The following is a 26259-nucleotide window of genomic DNA, read 5'->3' as shown; positions in this document are numbered from 1 at the left end:
CCTATACCGATCCCCCGTTCTGATGCTGAGAAGCGGTACAACGAGTCACACATCTCGACAAGATGTACGATCGAGCGTACTTTTGGAGTACTGAAGAGCAGGTTTCGCTGTCTGCACATTTCCGGTGGATCCCTTCAATATTCCCCAGAGAAGGTTGCTGATATAGTGCTTGTATGCTGTATGCTTCATAACATAGCGCTGAGGCATAACCTTGACATTGACATCGACATTGTAGTCCCTCCTGAACTTGACATAACCCCCTTGGCCACCGGATCTGACGTAAGCAAGGGCAATGCTGTGCGCAGGCAGGTGATCAGGGAATGGTTTTCGCAACCCCGCAAGGTACTGTAGCCACGTTACAGTTATATGGTTTAACAAACAGTTTGCATATGTGCAGAGAACCGCATCCTTGTGCGTCATCGAATTGGGTGCTAATCATTTAAATGTTTTAAATGTTGGTGGACAGGTCACACATGCCCTTACCGTCACTTTTTAAAAAGTGAAAGTTATATTCCCGCCGTGAAGGTGTAACATGTGAACGCCGAACCAGCATTGCCCTTGCAGCCCTGTGGAAATGTTTTTGGGTTCTTATTGTTGGTAATGTCAACAATAACATTTGCACGATAACAATGTGCTCTAGTCTATAATTGCAATAAAATACCATCTTATGTTGAGGAGCAAGAAGAAAGCTATTCTGTCTTTCTCACAACCTACATTAAACCCTCCCTTCATGGTCTCTACTGATATGCGGTTAACAAATGTTCCCTTTTTTGTTGTGCTTGCCCATTTATTCAAGGTCCACGGACTGTCAGCATGTGACCATTTTAATTTTTACATAAGCTGTTAAACATGGAGGAAAATAATACCTTCGAATGAATAAGCTTTGATTCTTTATTACAACATACATCAACAAAGAAAAATCGTGTCCATATGATGTTAGGTACACATAAGTTGCCAGAAAGCCAAACACATAAAATGCTTACATAATTCAAGAAACCAATTCCAACAATACCAATTAATACCTTCAAATGAATAGGCGTTGATTTTTTATTACAGCATACGTGCAAAAAAAAATTGAAATCGTCTCCATAAGATGTTACCCACACATACAAGGCCTGGAAGCCAAGCACAGAGAATGCTTATTTCTACATATTACAAACGAGGTAGAACCCATGCACCGGCAAGCAGGTAGACTGTGTGTCCTCTAGGTGTGTTCTTAGCGCTGGAACACAGGATGCTGCTGCTGTCTCTCTGCATCTATGCGAAAATAAAAGTAATGTTAAGAATTCTAACTTTTTCAGTGTGCTCTAATGGGGAAGTTCGGAAGGGGGATGGGAACATCAGTATCGCCCAGGAAATGCACAACGGACACAGAAGTTTACACGTGAGCAATGCATTCTTCAACATTGTTTCGGAGTACATATCTGTACACCTGAAGGACAGAGCAGTGGTAGCCGTGTCATGGTATGGATAGAAATGGAACAAAATAATAGATGCCAACATGAAACTCACCATGCATAGTATGCCCGCCAAACGTGGGAGGAACAAAGGGGTCTCCTGCTGTTCTGTGGCTGCAAGGGAAATCCAAAACAAAACTTGCAATGTAAAACAGAAACGTTAAAGTTACACATTATGATACCAAACACTTGCAATTTGGACAGTAGAAATTGTATAACAAAGAAGTGAAACATTAAAGTCGGCGAACATTAGATTCCAGTATATTTGTATGCCATACTTACAAATGAGAGGGTGTGTGCCACACAGGGGTGGTAAAGGGGATTGTCCTGATGTCCCGTTGTCCTGTCCGTGGCGTACTGTGGCACAGCCTGTGTTAAGAAACCATAATTGAACAGTCAAGTAAACGTGGCCCCGCACCGAGGTATATATTCTATATGGGCGGGCTAACGGCAAACACATCGTAACGCGTGACACTTACTCATGGAAGGGGTCCCTCGAGACAATGGTTTGCCCCGCGGCGGCTGCAAAAAGGAAGCACAACAATACGTGGGACAGTGAATAAAAAATAAAATAGCAGAAACAGAAGAAGCACCGAAAATTTATACGTACTTTCAAGAGGTGTACTACTGGTATGAGCTGTATGAGCGGAGTGAGTCATGTTGTACAAGGAAGGGAGCGTAGAAGGAACAGTTGTCGTCCTCCGTGTTGGACAATAATTATATGTAACATTTGTGCGCATGCATGTGTAGGATTGGACTGGATTTCACAAACAGCACCAATACTTACCTGAATGCGAATGGTTTATAGCCCAGGGCAGTCCCGACGTAGAGGCTGAAATGATATAAGGGGAAAAGAGGAGACACATTAGATGAACACATAGTAACCGGGGTTTTTTGGGGGGGTAATACACGAGGAAAAAATACCACCAGCGGCGCGAGAGCTGCATGCAGAGTCATCACGCGATATGTCAAGCTCCTTCCCCCCGAGCTCCTGCCGATACTGCTGGCCATACTCTCTCATGCACAGCTCACGGAGATGGGTGTTGTTCTGTTCCATAAGGGTGTTGCTTTGTTCCATAAGGGCGTTGTTTTTTTCCATAACGGCATACATTTTCTCCAAGAGGGCAATGGTCTTATCTGATTGTGCGCTGGTGCTCTCCATCACCTTCTGCACCTGCGCACATATTGCGTTAGAGGAACGCTCGAGACCCTCTGCCACTTTTCCTAGCAGAGAATGTATCCCGTCATTCCACTTGCCCTGCATCTCCCACAAACGACGACGAGCCTGCCATTCTTCCATGGGCGTTCTGCGCGGACGGGCCGTGGACATCTGCGTAGCGGCAGAAAGGGGGGTGGCATGACCATCCAGTGGGGGTGTGACATCAAGTAGGTGTAGCGTGACTGTTTCATCGTCATCCACCTCATCTCCCCCCTGTGTCGGCGTCAACAAACAAACACCTAAAAATAGAAAGTAGAAAAGGGAGAACTGCAACTAAGTTACACAAATGTTCTCATCTTGCCACAACATACAATCAGAAGAAACTACACACGTGATTCCGCTCCATCGGGTTGCGTGGGACATGGTGTTGCAGGCCCTGGTGAAAATGTTGAGAATGTAAAATCTCCCTGTACCGGACGTCGTGTGGCACATGGTGTTGCTGAGGGGAGATATGATAGAGGTTTACAACCTATGGTGTAATTTGCAATGTAGGCTTCAATCGCCTTAAAAAGCCAAAAGAAGGAAAGGAAACAACCAGCAGTTCGGTCACAATACTTACGCGGAACCACGTCACTACTAGCCGAGGAAGGGGAAGAGGTGACCCTCCTTGTTCCTAGCTGAGCAATGCCGAAAGAACAGGAAGGGGCAGAGGGGGGTTGGCTTCTCGCACACACTGTAATACAGGGAACAAAAGAACACACGCTCAATGGCCCTCAGTGTCTCCCACTATGGCAATACTTTTGTACCTATTTTCCTTTCCAGCACACCGGCTGGACATCACAGCACAACGCACCACTGTCTGTGTCCTCTGGCGTGGGGCATGATAATGCGGACTCCTCCAGAGGTACACCTGTAAACATAGACAGAGAGGAGGTCGACACAAACAGTCCACAACGGAAGTTGTCACACACACACATATTCCATTGCTTGCGCAACATTATACATACTCACCTTCCAGCACACCACTGGCATCCTCCGACGTGTCGCCACCAGCAGGAAGTCCGACAACCTGCGCCTGACCAAGGGTGGACAACACAGCATCCTCCAGGGGGGGGTCAGCTCCACATCACATGGAGGACCACCCCCTGTACCCCTTGCATGTTCCCACTTCCGCTGTGCCTTCACTTTGACCATGCCCCTGAAGTCGTGCCAACGGTGCTTACATTGCTGTACAGTGCGCACACGCACACCCAGAGCATTCACCTCTGCCACGATGTTCCGCCATATCCTGTTCTTTTGTCCAACCGTCAGCCTGCCCTTCTTAAAAAGCCTCCCAAAGTCGGCACATACACCACGAACCAACACCTCCAGCTCTTCTTCCGTAAATTTGGGAGCACACTTCCGCTTACCATGCCCCTCACTGCCAACTGCCTCCTGGTCCTCACGCCACGAGACATTATCCTCCATTGCTTCCACAGACATAAATTTGGAGAAGTTAAGAGCTAGAAATTGAACACATATCAATCCGCCACCACCCTGCCACACCGATAGAAATGAGAACTGGAAACCAGAAAGGTGAAAACAACAGAAAGGTAGCCAAACACCACACACACGGAGTACCTAACAGCAATAGGATGACATAAAATCACATTGGTAAAGAACCATACGCTCATGTGAACTTCTTACCAAAATATTAACACGTGCAAGAAGGAAGGTGGCACACAAAGAACACCTAAAACAAAACACCATGAGGAAAAGACGTTAAACACTGCTAAATGGGATGAACAGCTGAATTTTTGCTAACAACATTTCACACTTACAGATTGAAAATCTGTATCTGAGGAAAAGCTGCGTGAAATCAGCTCCGCTAGTACTCGGCAGGAACCATAAAACAAAACTGTGCAGCGACTTCTTTTTCAGTATCGACGCACGCCTATGACATCACAGGCGTGCGACAGCCACGCCTACAACACACGCTTTCCGAATAGACCAGTGCGCATGCGTTCCGTACGCTGCTACGGCAGCATTTGCGAAAGTTTCGGGAATCAGGGGTTGCAATACCGCACCAAACTTTTTGGGGCTGTGTTTTTGGAGCATGCTTCGTTATTTGAGATTCGGTAAAGGTTTTAACGTTTCTGATTTTTTTACGTTTGTTTGATGCATCTACCCCTCAGTATTGAACCTAACCAGATCTTATATCAAAAAGATCTAAGGGTATATCATTTGTTATCTTTTATACTTCTGTGATTGTGATAAAACTTGTCCCCTTGCACCATTTACTTCTTCCACTATATCAGATACCAGAATGCAGTGTATCAAAGAACCTCACATCTTTAAGGGAGGGGATATCAACTTGTGAAGATTAGGGGAGAGGTCTATCTGTGCTATCTCCAAAGAAAGCACCAAAAGCTGCATATTCTTTCAAACCCCTCCTTGTCTGCAGCAGACTCTCATTTAACACCCTTCACTGTCCCTACCTCCCATTCTGCCCTCCAGCAGTTTTGTTATTGTTGTTTAAATCTTAGTTTATTGCGTTTCACTTTAAGTATACATTGATTTGGTATGTTTTCTCTTACCCACCTTGAACCATTTAGCAGGATATAAATGACATGAAATAAAACTCATTCACTCTGTTCCTATCAGTCTCATCCTCTCAATCCTCAGCAGTTTTTTTTCTGTTAACCCCCTTAATATCCCTATCGAGTTTCTACAGTATTTCAATCCTCCCTCCCTGACCCCACGTCTCTCTTTCCCATCCCTCTCTCATGCTCACTAGTCTTCCACTCCCTTTGGCCTGCATAGGCCAATGATGTTGCCTCCACTGATGTTTAGCATGTTGCATTTTCTCCTTCAGTAAGCCACGTGTGGCTAACAAGTTACCAGTTGGCCACCCTTATCTAGTAAATTGAAGGTGGTTATCTTTTGACATAATGTTTATTTTTAGTATTATAATTGTACTGTACAGTTTTCAACTGAGATATAAAGCATTCTGTTGTCAAGTTTAGGGCATTTAAGGTACTTGCATATACAGTTCTTTAACTGGATGAAAATCATATGAAAAAAACAATCAGAAACCCTCTGTAGTTACCAAAATAGAAAAGTAATTTACTTTGGAAAGTGTGTTAGGATGAGTGTTCGCTTCTCAGGCACAAGCTTCTCCTTCTCCACACGGAACTTCTCCAATAGCTGCCGGCGAGTGACTGAAAAGATGGACTTCAGGAGACTGCGGCCAAAGATGTGTGTTGTCTCATAACGTGGGAGGCTGTCACAGCTCTGTGGGACGTGACAGTAACACAGCCACCTACACAAACCCAATGCAGTCAATTTTAGATATCCTAAGAAATTTTGTGAGGGTTGTCTCTATAGTTATAACACTAAGAACAAAGAGAATACTCAGCCTCAATGTAATTTGAAACATCTCTTCTATTTACTATTCTGATACCAACATGGCACCACAAATAAACTGGACAGGTAACATGGACCTTATGATCCTTATTTGCCATCACATTTTATATTTCCATCTTTCATCTATAGTGTCTTTATATCCTTGACTGCTTCTACTGATACAAAGAATTATGAAGTATCTGCTTAAAGAATCTGATATTGGCTCACTGTATATAGAATGAGTGCTACTGCTCAATAAGAGACCTTCTGAATAGTACAGAAAATGAAGGGATAATGGATGAGATCTCAGAAATAGATTACATGACGCATGAGATTTGAAGGGTAGATAAAAACACCCACACATACAGGCAGAGAGAGATGCATACACACGGAGGGGGCTTGGGAATTATTACATGAGAGAAAGCATATTTTCCCCATTATGAATGATCTTTCAACCTGCTGCTGGTCCAACTGTTTGTGATTCAAATGTGTATTTCATTTTCTTTGCTGTAAATTCTACTCTGAAACCTACTAGTGTATGGTGAACCCATCTAAATTTAGGTTACTCTATAAGAACGTGCACCTCTCTCAAATATAGATGACTATGGATGGCTATGTGCTTGCTCCTAAACATGCACACATATATATCCGAATGTGCTAACTTCTATAAAAGAAAGTAGGGGGTCTTTATAGAATAGCCCACCTAGTGACCAAACCATTCAGCTAGCCAGCTAAGCTACCGCTATGTATAAGACCTTCCTAGTAATCGAGAAGCATGGCAATATCTGTTGCTATAGGACACTGGCATCTGTGATTAAACTGTAACATTTTTGAAATCTGTTTACAGTGACATCTAATATTCAAAATTATCATGACTTGGTATCACTTGGTCTAATTTTATTTTTTTTTCCAAACTAATCGAATGTTTGGGAACTACTGCATTCAAACTGCCCCTCCCCATCAGGTAACAGAAAAAGAGAAAACAGGGATCTACACATATGCACATGCATGCAAGCACATATGCACAGAGATACACACACAAAACTCAGAGGGGCTGGAAATTATTCCATGAGACATGCTCCACCTGCTTTCCTCTATACCAGGTGGACTGACTCAATGATTCAAATGTGTATTTCATTTTCTTTTTTGTAAACTCTACTATGAAACCTAATGAACAAACTTTATGGCTTTCTTAATGGCTGTTATATAAAATGACACCTAGGAAGTAATTTTATAAGGATCAGCCTAAAGTTAGTGCTGAAAGCATACATAAATGTTGGTATTATAGTCATTTTTTGTATCTATGTGAACACACATGCATAAATAACAGTAACCCGGCTACTTGCTATTCTCTAATAATACATACATCTTCAATAGTGCATATTTTGCAGGTGAGCCTTCATATGGTCACAGTCTAAGCAGAGCTCTGTGGCTAGCCTAACTGCTCGCACCTAAAAACATATAAGCTTATGCTAGTGTTCCATAAATAAAAGTAGGTGCCTACATTTCTTTATAGAATAGGAACCTAAATATAGGCATACCTTTTTGACCTTCTAGTGTCTGAACCAAGTAGTTTCCACTGTTCCTATGTATACAGCCTCCTAGTGGTGGAAGAACAGCAATATCTGTTGCCAGTGGCATCCTATTGTTTTAATGTTACATACATCCTTTAAAATTGACAATGATATCTAAAGGGGTACTTACTAAGCTACAGTGAAATATCACATTTTTCTGCAGTATAATTTACCATTAGAGTCACTAGATTGTCACAGTAAATATGAAATGGCATGGTTTCAACCAGAATCATTGTGCAAACCCAGCTTCAATAAAGCACAGCTTGCCCCAAGCTGGCCCATTATTCTTTAAAGGGGCCAGAGGTAATTTATTCCCATACTCCCTGACCCCTCCCAAGCAAAAATCACTCCCATCCCCAATCAGAGACCACTCCATAACAAACACCATCCACCTTTAACCAGAAAGTTCCCACCTGCCCCCAGGCACTGAAAAACACCCCCAGATCTATCAGGGCTATCCCTGCCAGCATCAAAACGGTGCTTCTGATCCCTAATAGTAGCCTCATGGTACTACCACTGAGGGAGAAGCAGCCTTGCCCTTATTTGAAAGCTTGACCACTAGCAGTAGTACCATAAGACTAACACAAGGGGTTAGAGGTGCCATTTTGATGCCTCAGGCCTATGAAGGAGGAACAACTGGAGATTGCTCCTGTCCCTCACTACTTGATACTAGGGAAGAATTGGTAAGGATCAGAATTTGTGTTTTTGCATAGTTACACTAGATATTGCATCAGCATTAGACACTATTGATCATCAGCTTTTACTTAATGTATTATTTGATTTTGATATTTGTGAGCAGATGTCATAGTTTCATTTTTATATACAAGGTAGAACATTTCATGTTAAAGTTCAAGAAGTAACACAGTAACACTAGTAAGAAAGCATGAAACGGGCACTAGCAAGGTTTTCCTTGTCCTTCCTGTCATCTTAGTTGCAGCTTTCTTCCTCCCCCCCCCCCCCCCCACTACCTTCCAGGCGCAAGTTGTTTGGGTCATTCGGTCCCCCGTGACAGGTTTTTGTTTTTTTTTTGCTGTTAGCGATTCTCCGTGGCTTGTGCCTTCCCCGGGCCGCCGTCGACGTCATCGTGTTGCGTGACTGTGTTCCCCGCCCCGCCGTTGAGGATGACATTTTGTTTTTTGTTGTTGCCAATTCTCTGAGGCTTGTGCCTTCCCTGCCCCACCGGTGACGTCATCGTGTTGTTTCCCCGTCCTGATGGACAAAAAGGATACCTCCGAGCCTCACAGTTCCAGTTGAGGCTTCATAGTACGTTGAGGGTGAGAATGAGGGTGAGTATATAGAAGATGTGGGCAGGGGGACCTCTCGTTTCCTGGAATGTGCTCCGCCCTCCTCGTGATGACGTTCTGAGGGGAGGGCAGGACACAGGACGGCTCACACTTCCGTTTTTGAGCTATAGGCAAAACAGATATCTCTAGAGCCTCACACTTCCGGTTTGGAGCGGTTTGGAGGCTTCATTTAGAACGTTGGGGTCGCAAATTATGTCCGGAAGGGGCATGGCTGAGGGCGGGTCTATGAGTGACAGTGAGTGGTGCATGAGTGAGATTGAGTGAGCTGAGAGCCTAGCCTTAAGTGTTTCCCTCCCACAGAGTGAGCTTCAAAATGTTTCCAGGTGAGAATTATTATTATAGATAGTAACATAGTTGATGATGGCAGAAAAAGACCTGCACGGTCCATCCAGTCTGCTGAGGTGGAAGGAGGTGTTTCAGAGAGCTCTGCAGACTTCCAGTGGGAGGAGAGTGAGGCCTAACTCCCTCCCCAAGGATGTGGAGGGCCTCTGGGGAGCGTTCCCCAGGACAGGCCCAGGCCATGGGGCCTCTTGGGCTCAGGGACCAGAGGGTCAGGAAAAGCGGTCTCCTCCCTTGCAGTGCCGCAGGGAGGAGGGAAAGGAGCCCTGTGGATAGAAGAGGGCCAGACTCCAAGGGAGGAAGCCGGACTGGTACCCCCCTCGCGGCCGCACGACGTCCAGCAGGTGAGGGGGAGAGAGAGCTGGCGGAGACCCTAGAGAAGAGCTGGTCTGAGAAGGAAAGAGTGGTAATGGAGATCTGTCAAGAGGCCCTGCCGGAGGTGGAGGAGGAAAGCAGTGAGGATAGTGACGATCTAGAGGAGGAAGAGCTTGTGGACTACTGCCAGGATCCAGAGGACCCGGCCAGTGGCATAATTAAAGTGGTGAAGAGAATTAAAAGTACGGAGAAGGAGGTGGTGGACCTGGGGAAGCGAGTCAAAATGGCAAAAGCCCTGAGCAAGCTGGCCCCAGCAGAGCATCGCAAAACCTATATGAAAGAGGAAACCAGGCTGCTTAGGCTTCTCCAGAGAAAAGAACAGCTGCTGAGGGCCCTGAGGAAAGGCCCTGGAAATCCTCTGAGAGAACTCTATATCAACAGAGACAGGATGGCCTCGGGGGGACAGGCCCCGTCAGCCTCGGTACAGTGGAAGCAACAAACAGAGCAGGAGGGAATCAGCCCAGGCTTTGGACCCCAGAACATTGAAGCATCAGGGGAGCTGCCAGGAACTAGCACCCAAAATACATTGAAATTCATGCAATACCTTGCTAGTCAGTCAGGGCCTCTGCAGGCAGCTTCTGGAGTAAGCAGGACTGAAGGTGGGGCTGTGGAAGCCTCATTGAGAGCACCTGAGTGTGGGAGAACAGAACAGGAAAAAAACTTAAACACTAAGACTTTTCACATTGTTGAAACAGAGGCTGCAATTTCAGGAGAGAGACCTTTTTCCACAGAAGTGGTGGTGGAAGTTGAAACAGAGAACTTACCTGGAGAAGAGGAGGTTGTCCTGTTCCCATTGCCTGTAGTAAAAGCAGACGGCAAGGAAAAAATGCCTGGGAGGCCTCACCCACAAAGCTCTGAGGAGCAGGATGTTCCAGCCAATCAGCCTGCAGCAGGGCTAAGGACTGAAAGTGGAGATGTTCCTGCAGGGAGCTGCCTCTTAAAGGAGAATGCAGGAAGAAAAGCAGGTGAAGACAAGGAGTGGTTTTCCATAGAGAAAGCACAGGAGGCCACACAGTGTTCCCCACATAAAGGTTCAGAATGGCAAGGAACTGCGCTGCCGGGTGGCGGGATGCCATGCCCGCCCAGCACATTGGAGCAGGAGGCGCCAGCCAATCGGGCTGGAGGAGCAGGGATGGCCGCAGAGGAGAATGCTACAGCGCAGGAGGATTCCCCATGTTTGGGAGAGCGAGTGGTGCTGGAGTGCGGGAAGCCACTCTTACTTTGCAAAACGGCAGAGCAGGAAGTCCCAACGAAGCAGGACGCCAGAGGGGAGACCAGTTCCCAGGAAAACAGCGGGCCCGCACAGGGAAAGCTGGAGCAGCACGTTGCAAGGAGGGACCCAGCACAGAGAGCAGGTTCCGGGGGGGAAGGAGGGGGGGAGGAGCGGGAGGTGTTTGCCTTGCAGTGTGCGCCAGAAGGAAACTTGACTGGTACCTTTGACTTTGCAGTTGGCCAGGCTGCAGGGGTGCGAGCCAGGGGGGAGTGTTCGGGCCGGGAGGGGAGGGTTGGCTCGGTGGGCGGGGGAGGGGGTCAGGGGCATTGGGAGGGGAACAAGTATTTAGGGGAACCTGCTCTCACTGTCTCTAGTGAACGTTTTGAAGGGGACAATGGCAGGTTTTTTGCTGCAGGGGAAATGGTACAGAAGCACACTGTGAAGGCAGGGGATGTGCAAAGTCTGCTGACAGAAGGGAGAGAAGGGAGGGAGGCTGAGAGGGGAGGCAAGAGAGAGAGGGGGGGTACGGCGCAGCAGGAGCAGGGGGGTCTCAGTGCAGGAGATGGAGGAGGGGGACGGTGGGGGGGTGCTCCATCCTTTGCGGCGGTAGTAGGTGGGAGGGGCGGGCGCAGGGGGAATGGGGGGGCAGGAAGCATTGGGGAAGGATGGGGGGGAGGGTGGGGGGGCCAGGTTCCCAAAAGGAGGAATGTGATTCAGTTAAGGTGGGTGGGGGAGGGGGGGATGCCAAGTAGGGATGAGGCCCTGAAGTTGGTCTTGGGTTTAGGATTTCTCCCAGAGGACCTCTATGCCTGTATCCACCCGGTGAATATCCCAGAGTATGATGTTAGTTTTCTGACCCAGCGAGGCATGGAGGTCTTCTGGGAGAAATACGAGGGGGTAAGGGGGAAAGGGGATTGGAGAAACTTTAGGGCCGTACCGATCAGCAGACCTGACCTGGTGCAGGTAACCCTGCTGGTCCGAAATGAATCCATTTCAGGGGCGGACCTGGCCTTCTGGCTACAGCGGTACGCAGAATTGCGTACCCCCTTGTCCAAACTCCCTGACCCCAGTAGGGTGTGGGCGGGAGGATGGTGTGCGCAGGTTAGGCTGAAGCAGGCAGGACACGTGACCCAGCACATTCCCTCCGCGGCGTTCATTGGCAGGGATCGGATCCTCTGCTTTTACAAGGGGCAGCCGCGGCAATGTCACAAGTGCGGGTCATTCAGACATTTTAGTATGTCGTGCCCAGTACGGCAGTGTGGGAAGTGCGGGTCTAAGGAGCATCCTACGGAGTCTTGTGCATCTATCCGGTGTAATTTGTGTGGGGGTCTGGGGCATGCATTCAGAGCTTGCCCTTGGGCCTCCCATAACGGGGGAGAGGAGGACATGGGAGGGGGCGGTCCAGTTCAGAGGGAGAGGGGGGGAGTGAATGTAGGGCGAGATCAGGTTCCCGGGGTGGGGGGGAAAGGAGCTGCGGAGGGACAGGGAGTGGGAGGTGGGGAAGGGTTGGGGGAAGGGCGGAAGCGGCAGGACGGGGCAGATGAGGGTTGGACGCGGGTGTCAAAAAAACAACGGAAGGTGACGGGGGTACGGGAGGAAGGGGGAGGGGAGGCAGGAATGGGGATAGAAGTAGAGAACAGATTTAGGGGATTGGAAGATGAGGAAGGGGGTGACGAACTGGCAGGAGAGGAAGGAGAGGATGGGATGAGCCGGCAGGATGGATTGGAAAGCATGGCAGACGCTGGAAAGGGAACAGCGGGTAAAAGGAAGAAGAAGAAGAGGGAGAAGGTTTTGAGGGACGAAGAGGAGGAAATGGTAGTGGAGGAGGTCGGGGAGGTGGGGGGCAGATTGGGGGGGGCTGAAGGGAGGGTGGGGGAGAAAAGGAGGGTAGGACAGGAGGCAGGGATGAAGGCAAGAGAGGAGAGGGAGGATGGGCTGGAGGCAGGATTGATGGAGGGGGTCGAAGAAGGGGCAGAAGGGGCGGGAGAGGAGGCAGGGGGGGGAGGGTCAGTGGACGACTCCCAAGAAGGGAGGGAGGTGGGCGAAGAAAAGAGGAAGAAGGGGAGGAAGAAAGTAAGGAAAGGGGGGGGGCTTTTTGAGCTAGGGGTCCGGGACTGGGCGGACGAGGAAGGGGAGGGTGAAGGGGAAGGGATCCCTGGAGGTAGTATGGAGCAGAGGGAAGGTAGCCAGGAGGGCGGGGGGTATGGAACGGCACAATGATGGCTGGACTGCTGTTAACATTCGCCACACTTAATGTGGCTAGTGTCGCCTCCCAGAGGGCGAGATGCTTGGCGTTCGATGGCCTCTCTGCCGTGGCGGTGGACTGTTTTCTTCTGCAGGAGACCAGGCTGCGAACGCTGGAGGAGGTTCGGCGGGCAAAGCAGGCCTGGAGATGGGGGCCCTCTATTTGGGGTCTGGCAGGGGAACGGTATGGGGGGATAGGCATCCTCTTCAAAACATTTAAAGTAGAGATCCAGAGGGTGGTGGAGCTGGGAATTGGGAGGTGTCTGGTGTTAGATGTGAGATTGCGGGGGGTGGCTTTGCGGGTGATTAACATCTACGGGCCGCAAAGCAAACGGGGAAGGGCAGCACTGTTTGGGAAAATTCGGCCGTACCTTTACACCTCACGGCAGCTAGTTTGGGGGGGGGATTTTAACACAGTCCTGAGGAAGGAGGATAGGGGGAGGAGGGCGGCGCAAGTAGGTTACGATGGGGTACGGCTAGCAGGGATCATGAAGGGAGCGGGATTGGTGGACGCGCACATAGAGTTTGGTGGTGGGACGCAGGGTTTCACTTTTGCCCGGGGCACTTGTAGAAGTAGAATCGACCGGTTTTTAGTTCGGGGAGGGGCGTGTGGGAAGGCACCAAGGGTGGTAGAGGTTGATTTCTCAGACCACAAGATGGTGCTGGTCGAGCTGGGGGGAGGGGGGATTCACGGATTGGGGAAAGGATTGTGGCGTTTAAATCAGAAATGGTTGAGGGAGGGGGTGTTGTACCAGGAGTATTTGGAGTTTCTGGCAGACCAGGTATCCATTCAGGGTGTCTTCCCTTCCCTAGGGGACTGGTGGGAAGTTTTGAAACACCGCACCAGGGGGTTCTTTCTCCGTCAGGCGAGGAGGCAGGGGAGGGAGGTCACCCGGCTAGGAACTGCTCTGAGGAAGCGAAGGGACAATTTGATTTCCAGGGGAGGGAAGAGGGAGGACATTGAGGCCTTGCAGCAGGAGGTGGAACGGGTACAATACAATCGGTACTCTTCCCTCGTCTATGAGCGGGACTTCGGGAAGCTGCTCAGCCCGAACCCTTATGACTGCTGTAAGGAAAGAAGGGAGAGGAGGGTGGTAGAGGGGTTAAGGGATGAGGGGGGGACGCTCCAGCAGTCTAGGGAAGGTATCTTGCAGGTGGTGGGGACCCACTTTGGGCGGGCCTTTTTGGACCAACGGTTGGGGGAGGAGGCCATGGCGAGGTACATTGAGGAAACCCCAGGGGTGGGTAAGGGGGGGCCTCATCTTCGGGCCTTGCTGCGGCCGTGGACGCTGCGGGAGGTACAGGAGGCCATTGGGGCCTTGCGGCGCAGGACGGCGCCGGGGCCAGACGGACTCCCGGCAGAGTTCTACCAGCAGTTTAGGGATCAGTTGGCGCCAGTCTTGTTGGCAATCTGGGAGGCGGCACGAACAGGGGGATCCTTGCCTGAGTCGATGGGGGCATCAGCTTTGGTCCTTCTTAGCAAAGGCAAGGACCCCCAGGATGTGGCAAATTGGCGGCCGATTGCACTTCTGAACACCGACCGGAAGATCTTTGCTCACATGCTCCTTGCCCGCATGAGGAAGATCTCCGGGGAAGTGCTGGCAGCCCCGCAGGGGTGTGGGGTCCCGGGAAGGGGGGTGCTAGAGGCAGTGGCCTGGGTGAGGGAGGGCCTGGAACGTAGTCGGGTGGGAGAGGGCAGGCTGGTCGTGGCCTTGGACCAGGACAAGGCTTTCGACCGAGTGCAGTGGGGTTTTTTATGGAAGGTCCTAGACCACTATGGATTCCCGGGGGAATGGATCGCGCAACTTCAGTTATTGTATGCGGGGGCGCGATTCTTTCCCCTGGTGAATGGATGGAGGGGGGCGGAGGTGGGGATCTCGGCGGGGGTGCGGCAGGGGTGCCCGTTGAGCCCCCTGCTGTACGCTTTCGCCATTGATCCCCTGGTGAGGAGGCTGGAAGGGGGGGGGGAGGACGGGCTCAGAGGAGTGGAAGTAGGCAAAGGGAATGTGTTGCGAGTCATCGCCTATGCGGACGATATCACCGTCTGGGTGGCGGATCGCAGGGAGGGGAGGAGGCTGCAGGAGACCCTTGCAGCATACTCCCAGGCTTCGGGGTCTCGGGTAAACCTGGGCAAGAGCACCAGCTTGTGGGTGGGGCCAGAGGGACGGCGGTTTAATTTAGGTGGAGGGTTCCCGGATGGGATAGAGAAAATGAGGGTTTGGGAGTGTATTTTGGGGGAGGGGATTACGGGCGGGAAAATTGGGAACAAAGGATAGCGGAGGCGAGGGAGAAGGTGGACCGCTGGAAGGGGTGGCGGATGCCCATGGAGGACCGGGTCCGGTTGCTGAAGAGCCAGGTGGTCCCCATGTTCCTGTTCCTGAGCTACATCTGTCTCCTGCCGGAACGCTGTTTCACGGCAATTTACAGCGTGTTCTTTCAACTCCTGTGGGGGAACAGGATGAACCCAGTTCGACGTAATTTCACTTACCGGTCGCGGGAGGAAGGGGGGGTGGGAATGGTAAACCCAGTCTTGCTATTCTCCTCCCTCTTCATCCAGTTTAACCTGGGGCGGGCGGGGGGTCTGAATGCCCCAGGATGGGTACACAGTGTTGTCCAGTGGTGGGAGGGATTTTGGGGTCCTTGGTTGGGGGGAGGTAGGGTGGGACGGTTGCGGAAAGGGTTCCCGGAGGGGGTAGGCTACTATAAATCTTTGGTAAAGCTGGTTCGGCTGTGGGACATTACATGGGAGGAAGTTAGGGCAGGACAGAGGGAGATCTGGGTGGAGCGGGTTCGCTCCCAACGCTTCTCCTCTCCCCTGGCTCTTAGGGATGCTCCGGAGCCCGTGCTGAGGCAGGGCCTGCGGTTTATTTCATCCAAACGCATCCCACACAAGTACAGGGACATTGCTTGGCTGTCCCTACATGGCAGGTTGTATGTTAGGGCAAACCTTCGGTGTAGGAACCAGCAGGACCGAGACTGCCCGAGGGGGGAGTGTGCTGGCCGGCTGGAGACCATGGACCACTTCCTGAAGGAGTGTCCATTCTCCATAGCGGTTTGCCGGAGAGTGGCTGCCTTGCTGGCCATCCCCAGCTTCACGTCCTACACCTATGCGGACTGGGTGTATGGGAGGCAGGGGGAGACGGGGCGGCTAGAGCCAGGTACCGCCTTTCTAATCTCAGTTATCATCAGATACTGCCTATGGATGGCTCGCTGCGGGGTGTCCCTGGGCCAGGAGTGCAGGTCTGCTGAGCAGGTCTCCTGGGACGTTGTCCGAGCTGTCCAGGAAGTGGCCCGATGGGAACGGGTGGAGGTGGGGGTAAAGACCTTTGGGGTTTGGTGGAAGCATGTACGCTTGAAGTTGAGTTGAATGTTTGGGGGGGGGTTGGGGGGGATGGTTTTTTGTGTAAAATTTGCATTTTTGTATAAAAGTATAGAGGGGCTGGCTTTATAACTGCACAGTGTAATGTATTGAAATTTGATTTTCCGCTTTCATTTAATAAAGGAATTCTCCAGTCTGCCCAACAAGATAAACTCATATGTGCTACTTTTTGTGTATACCTTACCTTGATTTGTACCTGTCCTTTTCAGAGCACAAACCGTATAAGTCTGCCCAGCACTATCCCCGCCTCCCAACCACTATCCCCGCCTCCCACCACCGGTTCTGGCACAGACCATATAAGTCTGCCCAGCACCATCCCCGCCTCCCGCCACCGGCTCTGCCACCCAATCTCATAAACTTCATAAATTTCATAAACATTTATTCACCTCCTTACACAAAATATTCTCTCTCTCGCCCTCTATATTTTCCCTCTATATAACAATCATGCAATTAACATGCTGGAAATAGGCAGAATAAACCCACCACCATACCTTCATCATCTCAGCCTAAGAAAAATGAAAGAGTATAAGTAGTTTCTACTAGTTCTGCAATTTCACAAGGAGTACCATAGGGGTCTACTCTTTCGGCAGTTTTGTTTAGTTTGTTTATGGTGTCTCTTGGGAAACTGTTTCAGAGATTGAAAATTTCTTATAGAATAGTAACATAGTAGATGACGGCAGAAAAAGACCTGCACGGTCCATCCAGTCTGCCCAACAAGACAACATATGTGTAAACCTTACCTTGATTTGTACCTGCCTTATTCAGGGCACAGACCGTACAAGTCTGCGCAGCAGTACTTCCCGCCTCCCAACCACCAGTTCCACCTCCCATCACCGGCTTTGGCACAGACCATATAAGTCTGCTCTCCACTATCCTCGCCTCCCAACCAACGAACCCCTCTTCCTCCCACCTGCTCCGCCACCCAATTTCGGCTAGGCTTCTGAGGATCCATTCCTTCTGCACAGGATTCCTTTATGCATATCCCACGCATGTTTGAATTCCGTTACCGTTTTCATCTCCACCACCTCCCGCGGGAGGGCATTCCAAGCATCCACCACCCTCTCCGTGAAAAAATACTTCCTGACATCTTTCCTGAGGCTGCCCCCCTTCAACCTCATTTTATGTCCTCTCGTTCTACCGCCTTCCCATCTCCGGAAAAGATTTGTTTGCGGATTAATACCTTTCAAATATTTGAACGTCTGTATCATATCACCCCTGTTCCTCCTTTCCTCCAGGGTATACATGTTCAGGTCAGCAACTCTCTCCTCATACGTCTTGGAACGCAAATCCCGTACCTTTCTCGTAGCTTTTCTTTGCACCGCTTCCATTTTTTTAACATCCTTCGCAAGGTACGGCCTCCAAAACTGAACACAATACTCCAGGTGGGGCCTCACCAACGACTTGTACAGGGGCATCAACACTTCCTTTCTTCTGTTGATCACACGTCTCTCTATACAGCCTAGCAACCTTCTCGCTACAGCCACTGCCTTGTCACACTGTTTCGTCGCCTTCAGATCCTCAGATACTATCACCCCAAGATCCCTCTCCCCCGCAGTACCTATCAGACTCTCACCGCCTAACACAAGTCTCTCTTGGGTTTCTACTCCCTAAGTGCATCACTTTGCATTTCTTCGCATTGAATTTTAATTGCCAAATCTTAGACCATTCTTCTAGCTTCCTCAGATCCTTTTTCATGCTTTCCACTCCCTCCCGGGTGTCCACTCTGTTACAAATCTTAGTATCATCCGCAAATAGGCAAACTTTACCTTCTAACCCTACGGCAATGTTACTCACAAATATATTGAACAGAATCGGCCCCAGCACCAATCCCTGAGGCACTCCACTACTCACCTTTCCCTCCTCCGAGTGAACTCCATTTACCACCACCCTCTGTCGTCTGTCCGTCAACCAGTTCCTAATCCAGTTCACCACTTCGGGACCTATCTTCAGCCCATCGAGTTTATTTAAGAGCCTCCTGTGGGGAACCGTGTCAAAAGCTTTGCTAAAATCTAAGTAGATTACGTCTATAGCACGTCGATGATTTAATTCTCCAGTTACCCAATCAAAGAATTCAATGAGATTCGTTTGGCACGATTTCCCTCTGGTAAAACCATGTTGTCTCGGATCTTGCAACTTATTGGCTTCCAGGAAATTCACTATCCTTTCCTTCAGCATGGCTTCCATTACTTTTCCAATAACTGAAGTGAGGCTTACCGGCCTGTAGTTTCCAGCTTCTTCCCTATCACCACTTTTGTGAAGAGGGACCACATCCACCATTCTCCAATCCCTCGGAACCTCTCCCGTCTCCAAGGATTTATTAAACAAATCTTTAAGAGGACCCGCCAGAACCTCTCTGAGCTCCCTCAATATTCTGGGGTGGATCCCATCTGGTCCCATGGCTTTGTCCACCTTTAGCTTTCCAAGTTGTTGATACACACTCTCTCCCGTGAACGTATGCAGATGATGTACAGTTCTTCTTTCCACTTGAGAGAGGGTCTAATGATCCATCTTTAAAATTGAAGGAAATTTTGGATGAAATTGCGAGTTGGATGAAAACATAAAATGGCTCTGAATGTTGCAAAAACAGAGATAATATATGTGGGTAGAATATTAGATACAACTTTGTTGATGAATTTTGATTATAAAGGAGAGAAGACTGCAATCAAATCATCTTTTAGTAGTCTTGGAATTCTTGGGGATAATAATTTGATGATGCAAAAACATGTAGATCATGTAATTTCTACATCTTTCTTTCAACTCCAAGTTTTAAGTAAATTGAAGGGAATGGTAGGATTTCCAAATGATCATGCAAAGCCTGGTCTTAAGTAAGCTTGATTTTTTAAAATTCTTTGTTCTTAGATATTTCATCTTTTCAACTTCTGGTTTTGCAGGTCATTCAGAATGAAGCTGAACAACTAAAGGAGTTTCAAAATCTTAACTATAACACCAGCGTTAAAAGAATTACATTGGCTACCTATTACATACAGAGTTTTGTTTAAAGTGCTTTTATATATGGGATTGTACCTTTATATATATATTTTTTAGATTACAGATGGTATATTGCTAATTAACCACAGTTTAATTTTAAACAAAGCAAATAAACCTCTCAGTAGTATGCTACTGAAATTTATGTTGCTGAAATTTATAAGGAGGAAAAGACTTCACCCCTCCGAAGGGACACCACCTTGTAGGGGTGGAGGGGCTTGTGTGTTTCAATGACTCAGAGGGCTATGCTGAAGGGTTACCCATATCAGACAGGCCTCTGAGGAGAAACCAAACAAAGAGAGTGTCCCAAACTGGGAGAGTGGTAAGATGGTGACCTGAAGTTCGTATGCCCAATGGCCCAGCTGCCCTCTGAAGTTTCGTCTTCTTTACGTAAATTTCCTCTCTGCAATTGCAGTTACCTTAACTGAGAGGAAGGGGACAACCGGCGGTCAGCCTCCAATGGGCAGCGTTTTATCCCCTGAGCAGCAAGTGCAGGACCGCTGCGCGACGAACTGCCCACAGATGAAAGGGTTGGCGAGTCCTTTGATTAGCACTGGCGAAGGAGCATTGACGCTCTTGGACCTGGAAAAAACAACTCCATCGCTCCCGAATTATGCAACCACCATGCCCAAAGGAGTGGAGGAGTGAGTTAGAGGTATATACTGAAACGGAGGACGTTTACAGCAGAACCCGAATGGCGGAAGCACTCCTAAACACCTATGAGAAATCAACTTGGAGTTTTTGGCTCCCATGGAGGTTACATTGAATACCATCTGGAAGGCGCTTCGGGACCTAACGATGGAAGTAAATAATTTTGTTTCAGATATAATTTTATTAGAGAGTTACATGGACAATTCAACTGAACCCTTTGAGAGTAAAAATTGATATAACAAATGATTCTACATGAGCAAGTGGTTATGATTTTGAAAATGATAACAGACCAGAAATTTGGAATAACAAAATGAATATTATTATAGATGATTAATATCGAGATTATTGTTTTTCCCAGAGTTCCTGGTATGACTCAAAGTTTTCCTCAGAAATATTTCCTCAAATTATTACTTTAAAAGGAGTGAAGCCTGTGAAAACTGGGATTACTTTAATCAGTGGGATTTGAATTAGAGACTTAAGTATATGCATTGTTAAATAACTTCTGGTTTTTAAAAGAGAAAGAATGTAATCAGATGTATTATTTCTAACTAATATTGAACAATAAGTATGTTTTCAATGAAATGATTTGACTATACACCGTATTGGCCTTGAAGAAGCCAACCAGATAATCAATGTGGAATAATGAATTAGACGAGTAATATCTGGGGATAATCAGGTTAATATCACGATTTTTTTTTCTGTTTACTGTTTAATTGATCTCCTTATCTTGTTTCACTCTCCCTATTTAGTGGTCTAAGGAAGAGAATAGAATTACCTGACTGAAATAATTCCTACATATTACTTTCTCTGTATTTCCAGCAAGTTGTTTTATCACATGTAAAAATTTAAATGGTTGTAAATAAAAAAATAAAAAAGACTTCAGATGCTCAACCTTCTCTGTTAACAAGGAGGTTTTTGACTGATGAGCTCGCCCGATATCCACTTCAAGAAGAAAACTCCTTCAATGGTGAATACTGTAGGCGTCAACCACATACAGTTAATCTAATCGTTAACAGAGAAGGTTGAGCATCTGAAGTCTTTTCCTCCTTATAAATTTCAGAAACATAAATTTCAGTAGCATACTATTGAGAGGTTTATTTGCTTTGTTTAAAATTAACTTTTATACTTTAGAAATGTATTGAAGGTGTATAAACTAGGATGCGCTTTAAGATATGATATTTCTCAGCAGCTTTGCCTGCCTTCTCCAAAATCATATCATTAGGTGGAGACAAAATTAAATGCCTTTTCAACTGTTGGTCCATCATTATGGAATGCTTTACCAGGACATTTGAGAACATGTGAAAATATTCAACAATTTAAATGTTTTTTTGAAAACTCACTATTTTGTAAAGGCCTTCTTTGAAGAATGAAATAGACTGCTGTGGTTTTGATTATCTTGACTGTTTATGTTTTTATGTATGTAAATGTATTACCCATATTGGATAAAGGCGGGCTATAAATAAGATAAATAAATAAATAGCCTCATTAGATTTGGCAGTGTCTTCAGGGGATAGAAGTCTCTTCTGTGAGTCACTACTGCCTGCAAAGCACCTTGGACCTGTGGCAGTTTTCTATTCTGCTTGTTTTGTGTAGAAAAGATCATGGATAATGTATTTATTCCCCTTCTATGTGATGGCTTGAACCAGCCTGAGACTTCTAGCCTGAAGCTAGCCTTTATCTGTGACATGCTAGAAGTGGGAAACACAACACTGCATTCCTTAATTGAACTCTGTCATAGTATTTCTGAGACACCGTACCTTGAATACTAAGTGGGAGCACCTGTCAGATTGGATCTGCCAGCATAAATGTGATCCAATCAAACCAATCACAAAAACTGTTTTCAAAGCATGGATTAACAGCACCAATTACTAAAACTTAATAATTGTTTTGCAGAGACAAAGTCTGTGCATGCTTTTGCCATACTTTTAAGTATTATGCTTTGTCCGAGAACTAGTATTGCTGTTTTGACATCCTGCCTTTGCTTTTCCTACAGGCATTTGGCTCAGGACATTAAAGGGCAATATTAACTGAACTGCCATCCTTGGTAGCAAGCCTGTAACAAGGACATCATTGGTCATTGTATTTTGCTGATTATCTGCACCTCTGTCCATCTCTGCTTGCTAACCAATACCAGATCAACTAAATCTGGTGTAAGGCAACACATTTCAGCCACCAGCATGGAACCAGAGTTGGTTCAGAGCTGTCACTAAAAGGTCATATGGTTTGGTTATGTAAACTCCCAGAGATCACGGATTAGATAAAATTGTTTGGTTTATAAGCTGTGGGTCAGATTTATTTATGCATTCTTGTATCCTACTATTATCCAAAAACAGGTTTTGGTTCAAAGTGGCTTACAATTTACAGTTAGGCAAAGTTACAGTTGTGTATTACAGTTACAAAGTGGTATGGGACATCGATTCCATTATTTAACTATAGAATGTTTTGAAAAGGGAGGTCCCTCAGTTCTTTTCTGAATTGAAGATAGTTAATAATGCTTCTTGTAGTCTTGTGTATCAAGTTCCACCATTTGGAGCCCAGATAACTAATTTTTTTTTTTTTTGTTACATTTGTACCCCGCGCTTTCCCACTCATGGCAGGCTTAATGCGGCTTACATGGGGCAATGGAGTATATGGTTTTGTAGTGTAAGTTATGTTTTTACAGTTGTGTAAGTGAAGAAGTACGTAGTTTCTAGTTTCTGGGCTTGCATTTCTTGGGGATAGTTCAATCAAATCTACGTATATTCAAGTACCATTCCAAATATTATTTTGAAAATGAGGGTGCTGGTTTTAAAAAACAAAGTCTTGCCTTGATTGGAAGCCAGTGTAGCATTTCAAGCAGTGGTGTTGCTCTTTCATATTTCAACTTTTTAAATATCAGTCTTGCTGCCGTGTTTTGGATGGTTTGTAGCGATTTTAATGTGTTCTCTTTACATCCTACATATGGTAAAATTATGTATAATCATACCTGATAATTTTCTTTCCATTAATCATAGCTGATCAATCCATAGACTGGTGGGTTGTGTCCATCTACCAGCAGGTGGAGATAGAGAGCAAACTTTTGCCTCCCTATATGTGGTCATGTGCTGCCGGAAACTCCTCAGTATGTCGATATCAAAGCTCCATCCGCAGGACTCAGCACTTAGAGAATTACACCCACGAAGGGACACTCTGCCCAGCTCACCACCGCCGAAACGGGGGAGGGGAATTAACCCAGCTCATCCCCACACAAGTGGGGGAGGGGAATCCGTCCAGCTCATCCCCGCGGAGCGGGGGAGGGACACCACCCCGCCGATGCGGGGGGATCTGGCTTATCCTGCAACCGCAACCGCGGGAGGAGCTGACTGACCCGAACACCGCCGAAGCGGGAGGGGTACAAAGCTGCCCTACTGCCACACGAAGCGGGAGGGAGCGCCGGCAGAATTTAAGTCTCAATCCAGCCCCGTAAAACGGAGGGGAGAGGAATGCAGCAGCTCACTGTAACACAAACTCGTCTTAACTCTTGAAGAATCCAAGTGAAAAAACTTGAACACGAAGTCTTTCTGAAGTAACTGAAGACTAAACTTGAACCTGAAATGCAACCAGAATAAAACAATACAGATATCTGGGAGGGGCTATGGATTGATCAGCTATGATTAATGGAAAGAAAATTATCAGGTATGATTATACATAATTTTACCTTCCATATCATCAAGCTGATCAATCCATAGACTGGTGGGATGTACCGAAGCAGTACTCACCCAGGGCGGGACATAGAAATCCCTGACCGCAACACTGAAGCTCCAAACCGGGCCTCCGCCCGAGCAGCCACAGTCAAGCGGTAATGCTTGGAGAATGTATGGGCCGAAGCCCAAGTTGCCGCCTTGCATATCTCTTCCAAGGAGACGGAACCGGCCTCTGCCATCGAGGCCGCCTGAGCTCTTGTGGAGTGAGCCTTCAGCTGGATAGGCGGCACCTTCCCTGCGGCCACATAAGCCGCTGCAATGGCTTTCTTGACCCATCTTGCCACTGTAGGCTTAGCAGCCTGCAGACCCCTACGAGGACCTGCAAACAGGACAAACAGATGATCCGATTTCCGGAAATCATTGGTCACTTCCAAGTATCTGATGATGACTCGTCTCACATCCAGATATTTAAGAGCAGAGTACTCCTCTGGGTAGTCCTCCCTACGAAAGGAAGGGAGACAGAGCTGCTGATTCACATGGAAGCGAGAAACAATCTTGGGCAGAAAGGAAGGCACTGTGCGAATAGTCACTCCTGCCTCAGTGAACTGCAGAAAAGGCTCTCGACATGAGAGCGCCTGGAGCTCGGAAACTCTTCTGGCTGAAGTGATAGCCACCAAAAAGACTGCTTTCAACGTCAGGTCTTTCAGAGATGCCCTCGACAAGGGTTCAAACGGCGGCTTCTGCAATGCTCTTAGCACCAGGTTGAGATTCCACGCAGGCACCACTGAGTGCAGAGGAGGGCGCAGGTGATTAACTCCCTTGAGAAAGCGCACCACATCTGGCTGGGAAGCCAGGGAAGCACCCTTCAGGCGGCCCCTGAAGCAAGCCAGAGCCGCTACCTGGACCTTAAGGGAACTGAGCGACAGGTCTTTGTCCAGACCTTCTTGCAGGAACGCCAACACTGAAGAAATTGGAGCAGTGAAGGGAGAAAGTGAGCCTGCTTCACACCACGCTGCAAAGATACGCCAAACCCTGGCGTAAGCAGTAGAAGTAGAGCGTTTCCTCGCTCTCAGCATAGTGGCGATGACCTTGTCTGAGAAGCCCTTCTTCCTCAGACGCTGCCGCTCAATAGCCAGGCCGTAAGACCAAAGGGGGAGGGATCCTCCATCACCACGGGACCCTGATGTAACAGGCCCTGCTCCACTGGCAGCCGCAGAGGATCGTCGATTGAGAGCCTGATCAAGTCCGCATACCAGGGACGTCTGGGCCAATCCGGACCCACCAGGATTATCCTGCCGGGATGTCTTGCCACCCGGTCTAGGACCCTGCCCAACATGGGCCAGGGTGGGAACACATAGAGAAGCTCTTGTGTCGGCCATTGTTGGAGAAGAGCATCTACTCCCAGGGATCGAGGGTCCCGTCCTCTGCTGAAGAAGCGCGGCACTTGGCAATTGGCCGATGACGCCATCAGATCTAGGCTCGGCTGGCCCCAGCGCTTCGTGATGTCCAAGAACGCCTGAGCAGATAGCTGCCACTCTCCGGGCTCCAAGGTATGGCGACTGAGAAAGTCCGCCTTGACATTCATGACTCCGGCAATGTGGGCCGCTGACAGCTGTTCCAGGTTCGCTTCCGCCCACTGGCATAGACTCATAGCCTCCTTGGCTAGAGGGGCGCTCTTGGTACCTCCCTGGCGGTTGACATAGGCCACAGCCGTGGCATTGTCCGACAGTACCCGTACAGGCTTCAGCACCAGTACCGGGATGAACTCCAAAAGCGCCAACCGAATGGCTCTGAGTTCCAGGAGGTTGATAGACCACTTCGCCTCTGCAGGAGACCAGAGCCCCTGCGCTGTCCTTCCCAAGCAGTGGGCTCCCCAGCCCGACAATGAGGCGTCCGTCGTGACGACAATCCACTCTGGGGTCACCAGAGGCATTCCTGCAGACAACTTGTCTGCCTGCATCCACCAGCTCAGCGCCCTGCGCACTGCTGGATCCAAGGGAAGACGCACCGCATAATCCTCCGACATCGGAGTCCAGCGCTGCAGCAGAGAGTGTTGTAGTGGTCTCATATGAGCCCTGGCCCAGGGCACTACTTCCATCGTGGCCGTCATAGAGCCCAACAGCTGCACATAGTCCCAAGCCCGAAGAGGAGAGGCTACCAGGAACTGGTCCACCTGAGCCTGAAGTTTGACAATCCGATTGTCTGGCAGGAACACTCTGCCCACTTGGGTGTCGAATCGAACTCCCAGATACTCCAGGGACTGAGTCGGGCGCAGCTGGCTCTTCTCCCAGTTGATGATCCATCCCAGGGAGCTCAAAAGAGCAACTACCCGGTCCACAGCTTTGCCGCACTCTGCATAAGAGGGGGCTCGGATCAACCAGTCGTCCAGATAAGGATGGACTTGTACTCCTTCCTTTCGCAGGAAGGCCGCTATGACCACCATTACTTTGGAAAAGGTCCGCGGAGCAGTAGCCAACCCGAACGGGAGGGCTCTGAACTGGAAGTGTCGGCCCAGGACTGCAAAACGCAGAAA

At 48.3% G+C, this 26259-nt stretch overlaps 1 protein-coding gene across 1 annotated transcript in view; it reads right to left on the bottom strand.

Moving 5' to 3' along the window:
- LOC115471985 (histone acetyltransferase KAT2A-like) overlaps positions 1–26259 on the bottom strand; it is a 754860-nt gene that overhangs the window by 540172 nt on the left and 188429 nt on the right. The window contains 1 exon segment of the mRNA XM_030205993.1: positions 5726–5917. Within this exon segment, the coding sequence (XP_030061853.1) occupies positions 5726–5917 (192 nt within the window).

This window comes from Microcaecilia unicolor, chromosome 6, assembly GCF_901765095.1.
Source record: "Microcaecilia unicolor chromosome 6, aMicUni1.1, whole genome shotgun sequence".
Taxonomy (NCBI): Eukaryota; Metazoa; Chordata; class Amphibia; order Gymnophiona; family Siphonopidae; genus Microcaecilia; species Microcaecilia unicolor.
Note: the sequence above shows the minus strand (reverse complement) of the source record. Positions and strands in the feature narration are given on the sequence as shown.